At 35.5% G+C, this 8,144-nt stretch overlaps 1 protein-coding gene across 1 annotated transcript; it reads right to left on the bottom strand.

Annotated features, from left to right (window-relative positions):
• LOC18775936 (cadmium-induced protein AS8) lies at nt 4,142–7,674 on the bottom strand. The gene is made up of 4 exons (XM_020564910.1): nt 7,048–7,674; nt 6,549–6,824; nt 4,493–4,542; nt 4,142–4,317 (listed from the first exon to the last, which is right to left on the bottom strand). Exons 1-3 carry the CDS (start codon nt 7,286–7,288, stop codon nt 4,529–4,531), a joined length of 531 nt encoding a protein of 176 aa, XP_020420499.1. The 5' UTR covers nt 7,289–7,674; the 3' UTR covers nt 4,142–4,317; nt 4,493–4,528.

Raw genomic sequence — 8,144 nt, forward strand, 5'->3', positions numbered from 1 at the left:
AATTTCACAGCCTGTTACCACTGGAGAAGGGAGTCAAGCTAGGAAGAGGATGAAAAAAACTGCATAAAGGAAGCACTTTATCAAAGACCCCTTCTTCCACCCTTGAAGATGATGTTTTAATTGAAATGGTTTTAGGGATGTTTGAATAGATATGTTGCTTTTGGGATGTTTGAATGGATATGTTATTTTAGGATGTGCAAAACTTCATTTGTAAGCCAATGCATTTTGGTTTTTGGGAGGATTTGTGATGGATGTTTGTGATGGATATTGGTAATGGCTTTTGGGATGTTTGTGATGGATTTTGGTATTTGGATGATTCCATCAAAAACTACTTTTGTAAACTGCTGCTCAGGTTAAATGGATATGGATTGAAGGTTGAAATGGAATGTTTGTATCTTTGTATGAAATGGAATGTGCTGTTGGAGATGGATTTTATATGGAATATTTGTACTTTGTATGGCATCAACTTCATTGCAAAACATTCTTAACATATTACATTAATAAAAAGGAAACCAATACATTCTTTCAATTCCATTTCATTACATACAACAACAAGAAGAAAGAAACCAATGCATCTTTTCAATTCTATTTCATTACATACAAGAACAACAAGAAAGAAACCAATACAGCCCCAGTCAATATTCTGCTCCTTCTTCGAATTTTGGCATTTTCCTCTTCCAATTTATGAATCTTCCTTAGCAACCCAGGTATCACCACCACGTGGGCACATTTCAAGATCATACCACTCCCAAAACTAACATCCTATCTGTCTTCTTCCCTGCATTAACCCACATATACTAAATATCAATTTTTCTTGTCCAGCAAATCACCCACAATCGTGGCATTTTATGTTTCTTACCTTTTTTGACTTTGGGCACACTTGGAATCTTCGACTTGGGTTTACATCAGTCTATGAAGTCACCATCACTGCCATCTTTCCACAGTGACAACGAGCACCATGCCTTGCTGGTCCGATGTCCATCTTTTTCTTCGATTCACCCAACAACCCCAACAACTTCACTTGATGTCGACTTCAATTTGAGCTATGAACACCAAAATTTTAGGGTTATGCAACTTCAATTTTATAAAATAATTCGAATAGAAGCACTCAAGCGCTAATTGTTTAATAAGTTAATACGATACTAAATACTCAATTTAACCCACTTCATAATATCATTTCATATTGATGAATAATTTATTCATTCATTACAATCATAATTGTCCTTAATTTTTATATTATAAAATAGTTAAATATTAATATTATCATCTACACTATTAAAGACTCAAAAGTTAATAATTTATATTACAACAGATAGAAGAAATACAAACAAACAAAAAAAATCATAAATTCCAATATTAAAGTACCCTATTCAAACATGTAAAAAAGGAGGGAAAAAAATTTCACAAAGCTAAACAAAAGAGGAAGAGAAAGAGAAGAATAAAAACTTAGGAGTTTTTAGTGTAAATATTATAACCTAACCTAGTAGATTTAATTGAAAGCAGAAGAGTGAAAAAGAAATTTAATGGTCAATTTGTAGACAAAAAGAACCTAAAATATTGTTTATTTTAGAGTAAATATCCCTAATATAATATAATATAATATATTATAATATATAAATGTAAGGGGTAAACAGATTGAGGGGGATGAGGGCTCTGGAACCACACTGGTCCCTACATGGCTCCGCCCCTGCGTGGAAGGCTATGCATGCAAGGGTGGGAAATCCCATTATCCTTTTCCAAGTAAATTGCAAAACCATGTGATTAAAAATTCAATAATTATCGCCATCTAGTTCTACCCCAGTGTGTGTATGAGGAATCCTCATCCCCTTATAGTTTAGACTATCGTTTGTATTAAAAAATTAAAAAATCAAGGCAAAAAGTCACTTTTGGTCCATGTAGTTTATCACTTTCACCACTAAAGTCCATATAGTTTCAATTTGATCAATTTTGTCCTTATAGTTTGAATTCCAAGCAATTCATCCCCAATTTCTGTCAAGGAGCATTTCGGTCTAATCTTGCAACCCCACCCTCACCACCCCATATCAACCCCTCCCCAAACACCTCCTCCCTCTCCCAACCCAACCTCCTCCTCCTAACTCAACCTACTCCCAACCCTATAGCCACGACCCAACCACCCTCACAAACCACCTTATCCCCTCCCTTGTCCCCTTCCCGACCCAACATTATGCTAGGACCAAAAATGACTTTTAGCCAAAAATCAATAATTATGAGAGAGATAAACACGTATGATGCTTACATTTGTGATAGGTAAGTTTTTCACGATAGTGCACACTCCAAAAGTTTGGTACATGAATAACATGCAAGGGTGCTGAAACCATGTGGCGAAACAAGAAATAACGATGAGAGGCAAAGAAAAATGGTAGGTAAGTTTTTCTTTATGATGGGCTCAAGAAAAATTGAAGAATAATGTGGTGAGATTAAGGGCTTGTTTGGTATCCAATTTGGATCTAATTTTATAAATTTAAAAACAGATTTTATAAAAACCGTTTGGTAGACCCATGTTTAAAAACTCAAACCTAGAAAAACTCAAAAATACCCACATTATCAAAAAAAAAAAAAAAGAGTGAAGTTTTATATTCTCTCTCTCTCTCTCTCTCTCTCTCTCTCTCTCTCTCTCTCTCTCTCTCTCTCTCTCCTTTTCTTTTATTAAACAAGTTTTTAGATCTTAAAATCACTATTTAAAAACTCATATTTAAAAATAAAAAAATTATAAATTTTGAATTTACTTTTTTGAGTAAGATACTAAACACCACCTAAGGCATCCCTAGTCCCTTGACTGCAATATACAATTAGGCTTAGTTGAAATGGAAGATATGACTCTAGAAGCTCATGGAAATGGCTGACTAGGATGCTCCACATAATCTCTTCGCCGCCTTTATGAAAATTAAGGGGTTCTCTCCCGTATTCTAGTACTTTTGAGTCTCTCCCTTTTTCCATCATGGCTTAAGATTCTACCCTCTCTCTCTCTCTCTCTCTCTCTCTCCACCAAACATTATCAAGATATTTGATAATCACTACCAACTTCCGAAAATTAACTTGTTCAATTTTTATTTCTTGAGTTCTTTTGTCAACACTATTGCAATTTTGGTAAAGTTTGTGACATTGGAACTGCGTACAACCTTTGTATTAACAATTTCCCATGACAAAATGCTCTTTGTAGGATCACGTTCTAACATACGCTTAGCCGCATGTTGACTCTTCTGTTGGGACAACTTTGGCCTGATCCTTTGGATGAATTAACGTGAAGTACATGAGTACATGAGTTTCATACAAATCTGTCATCTTTGTCGAGTCAGTAACCCGACGATCAATCCTAGTGATGGGTCGATCAATCATTGCCTCGATGACCTTCATTATCAAATTCTGAGAATCACGGTCCGATCGTTCCATGTTAATGATAGGTTTCTGAAGATAGCTTCAGTAGACATCATATCATGTCTTTGTTAAAGACCATTCGTCCTGATATTCTTTGTAGGTATCTCATTCTTTCTGAGGCCGATGAGTTTGTGCCAATGGCAGATTTATTGCAGCACAATTAGGGTGCATGACTCTTCAATAAATAGAAACGGATGCTCAGTAATAACCGAAGCTTGAACATTAGTCTTAGGGTATTCAATTCAGTGCTCTAGTGCTACTTAATTGAGTGAGCATGAGAATTGTAGCTCAATAAGCTCTAGTCTTAGCTTCCATGCGTAATTGAAAACGATGATCTTGAGCGAATCTTAATATCTATGTTTATAGATCAAGGATTCATCTTTATTACTCTGTGAGTTCCATTTAGTGTTTAATTGATCGCAGTTTGAGCTAAAAGGATTAGAGTTCAGCTAGTATTTTTGGCTATCTAGTTGATTCTAAGGGTGGTCTTTAACATATTTTGGTTTCATTTGGGTTTAATCTGTGTCAAGGCATAGAAGAAGAACTTTGGCCGAGTGCATTTTAAGCAAACACCTCCTCAAGATTATGCCAATTACAAGAATTTAGCATGCTGGCTCGACATGGTTACCGTAGGAATTGAATAGATATATACTATCCTCTGTTTTCCAATTTCTATATATGCAATATATTTATCTAGGGAAGACTATCCATGGTTAGTCAACTTAAAGGGTTGTGCAAGATAAAGTCCATAAAAAACGTGAATCTTATTAGGTTTCATAAATATAACATTAAAACTGAAAATGAGGACGGCGAAACCTATGGTGCTTCCTAAGCTGGTACAAGATAAATGATGTTGGAAACTATTGGAGGCACATTATCTGTATCAGGAATTTGCAGAACTAATAAACAAAGGTCTTCTGTCTGCACAAACAATGAAAAAAAAGGCTTTCTGAAAAACTATAAAAATGCTGCTTCTAAGAATGCAGCATCGAGGAACCTTATGTGACACGTTTCTTACTTACATATTATAGACCAACTATATATAATCATGGCTAAAAATGAGTTTAAAGAGACTGGTCAGTGTAAGAATGCTCACAATCCTTATAATATATGCACCAGATAGTCTACGGTGTCAACTTTTTGTACCTGAAAGCAAGGATACATATGTTATTATTTTGTCCTTTCTCAAGTGAACAAAGGAAACATAAAGCAAAACAAGCAAACTGAAATCAGGACTTATCAGACAACAGTATCTTGAGCCTACACAAGATAGCGTAGAAATAGTGACATCAGTCATCGGATGAACCACATCAGAAAGGACAACTAAATGTGAAGGCCATAGAGAATTGAAACATTGTGATCAAAGTGCTGCCACCTATATATCAAACTAAGCCTCTGCTATTTAACAGTAAAGTGGTGTTAATTCCACCCCTATAACAGTTATTTTATAACAAATTTGTCCCGATCTAAAATTACCATAGAGGATAATTCTTAAAACCCTTAAAATTTGAAATTAAATTACACAAATGTGATGTCCAGCCTTCCCATGGAGAATGGTGTAAACATCATTCGCTCTTTTGATTGTAATAGTGATTTCTGAGTTACCACAAAATCCAGAATTAAGCATTCATTTTAACCATATATTTAGAAACTTTGAATGATCAAGCGGTCTGAGTGTAATAATGATTTGTCTACCCTATACAGAGTATATTAGTCTTATATATGTGTGTGAAAAGTTATAATATTTAAATATAAGAAAAAAGTGTGGTGTGCCACTTATAGCATTTCAATAACTTAAAATGGGAAAAACTGTGGCCTTGCTGCTACGGCTATTGCAGCAAGGCCATGGGGCAGCCATGATTAAAGAAGTAAGGTAATACAAACTGGCCATGGTAGCTACCAAATATTTTTACTTTTATAGGGTAAGGGTTAGGGTCAAGGCAGAGGGTTAAGGGAAAAGGAAGGAGGTATGGACGGTTTGGGAGAACTGGTGGGCAGGAAGACTAGATTACAGATAATTTTTAAATTCAAAATAAAAGAATTTGTGGGGTGGGCAATTTCATCTCTCTTAGCAGCTATTAGTTCATAACCATGCTTCAGAAATAATCCTTAAAATTTCTCAAAGAAATAGAATCCTTTAAGCTGCAGCCTTTCAGAGTGAACCTAAAGGAAAGAAAAGCTAGAACAATTTGTTAACGTCTGACTTATATAAGTTAGTTTGTTTGGGAAGCTCAGTTAATGTTTATCCAAGCTATCTAAATTCTGAAAAGTAAGAGGGTTGAAAACTTACAAAGAACTATATCATTCCCTCTCGTGTGACTTACATAAGCTGTTCTATGAAGAGATGACCGCCTTTAAGAAATCATCATGAACTAGCTACACGGAGAACAGATATTAAATCCACTCACTCCAATCAATTCTAGATCAACCAATACCTCAAATGTATCACATCATATATTTATTTCTAGTATAATACTTTTCTTTGGCAGGTTCTACCATTGATATAAATGGCATACCATGTCTGCAGGTAGAACTAACATCAAATAATTGGCCATTATGTTGGCCTCAAGCAGCAAATCATCATTTTACTAATTTTCCTGGATTTTCTGTTCGAACGAAAATCAATATGGTTTATCAAATTTTCAGGCTAACTCATGATCACTGCCTGGATTGTTGCCCAAGAATGTATGGGCCGGTTTGGGATCTACTGACTGCGACTATTGAAGGGAGATTGTGAGATTATGCGCATTGACAAAAGCACACCTCATTAATAGTCCAGTAAAAATGAGACTGTCGAAGCTCTCCCATAAAAAATAAAATAAAACACTGCATAGGATTAAAATTATTCCAGCTCGGTCTGTAGTCCCGTGTGACAAACTTAACCAAAAACAGTTCTTGTGCGTTGTGTAGCCATTACATTGTCGGGTTCCAAGAAGTCAGATTGTTTCTGGCTTTAATTTTGCCTTAATGTAGTTCATTTTGGACTTCTTTCTTAATAAAAAAATGTTGAAAGCTATCATGGTGGGAAAAATGAAGACAATAAATAGTTGTAACTTGTAAGAAAGCAGCAAAAGACCAACCAGAATTGTGGCATCAATAGGAATGATAATAGAGAGTTATCCTTTGACTACAAGTTGTATGTGTCAACTTACCTTTGGGAGAGTGGAAGATGCGTCCCCGAAATGCTTGTAAACTTTCACACATAGAACTAGCATTGACACTTAGCCGGCTCTTCATTTCAAATAAATCAACCCCTTTGTCCAAAAGATGTTGTTGATTAAAGCTAGAGAACCTTCCACTGGCTTCTCTCTGCAGGTTTGTGAAGCAAGGTGCAATGTTGTTCCAGCCCTCCCCTGCAATGTTTTTGGAGAAAGGAAGACCACTATATTGACCAAACCCCAATGCACCACTTCTTGTTGCCATAGCAGCTGGACCAAAAAAAAAAGAAAAAAAAGAAAAAAGAAAAAAGAAAAAAGAAAAAAAAGCTAATCTGGATGGGCACTGAAGACTACAACTTTGAATTTCACCAGGAAAATGAAAACATCCGTATCAACAAAGAAAGAGATGTATGTGGTAAGCAACAAATACAACAAGCAGCACCAATGAAATGGTTCTCACATAAAGAGGCAAAATTACAAAATTAATAATTACCATTATAAGGAACTTGAAGGAGCCAATTTGCAGGAAGACCAATGCCAGCACCAAGCAGAGTGAAACCAACACTAAATCCAACACCACATCCAGCTCCAACATAACCAATCACCTCAGGCCCAAAACCAGGACCCCATCCAATACCACAACCAATTCCTACTCCCAATCCCCAAAATGCTCCAGATGTTGGGTGAACTGGGTTCCATCTTTCATACCTCCTGAACAGTCCTTTTATTATCATTATAGCACCTCAAAATCACTGATGAGTATGGAAATTATTGATAAATTTGGTGGGTATTTCGGAGATTTTGTTTTTTTATTTAATTTCTGGGTATTTATGGGTATTTCATCTTCTACAGAGAGTGAGCTGTAAGATAGGCGGAGGTTCTGAGAGAAGAAGAAAGGCACAGTACTCACTTTGAAACCAGGTTAGGCCATCCGCAATGGTTGAGGCTCTAAATATGGCGGATCGAGCCTTATTTACAGCTCCGATGGAATATTACAGGCTTTAAAAGTATCTTTTTCACAATACAGGGTTTTATATCCGAGGCTCTATAAGTATTTTTTTTAATGATGTAATTTATTCTACACATTATTTTTTTTTTGTTAATTTATTTTGTTTTAATGTATGTTTATGTTATATTAGTTTTTTACGAGCATTTCTACCAAAAATAAAAAATAAAAAATTAGAGAAGATTAAAAAGACAAAATTTGAAAGTAAACACAATAAATTATGAAGTCCTAATGTTTCAAATTTGTACTTAAAGAAGAATGAAACAGTAAACATAAGGGGAAAAAAAAGGACCGTTGCAAGAGAAAAAAGTAATTTTTAATGTTTTTCAATATGCAGGAACTGCTGATTTTTCATGCTTTTGCAGGTTCAATTTTTGAAAATGTGGGACTCGTTGGGTGACAGGACCTAACCCAAATTCCACTTTGAAATCTGAGTTGAACTCTGTGCGTATCCGACACCTGGTGGGTGCTGGGCACAAATGACCAAATTACCTATCTAACTAAAAACCGACTCACTTCAAGTTTGACGTCTGCCGAAAATTTGGTAGAGTCTCCCCTGTAAATTGCTCATTTCCCAAAAAAAA

Source organism: Prunus persica, chromosome G5 (genome assembly GCF_000346465.2).
Source record: "Prunus persica cultivar Lovell chromosome G5, Prunus_persica_NCBIv2, whole genome shotgun sequence".
Taxonomy (NCBI): Eukaryota; Viridiplantae; Streptophyta; class Magnoliopsida; order Rosales; family Rosaceae; genus Prunus; species Prunus persica.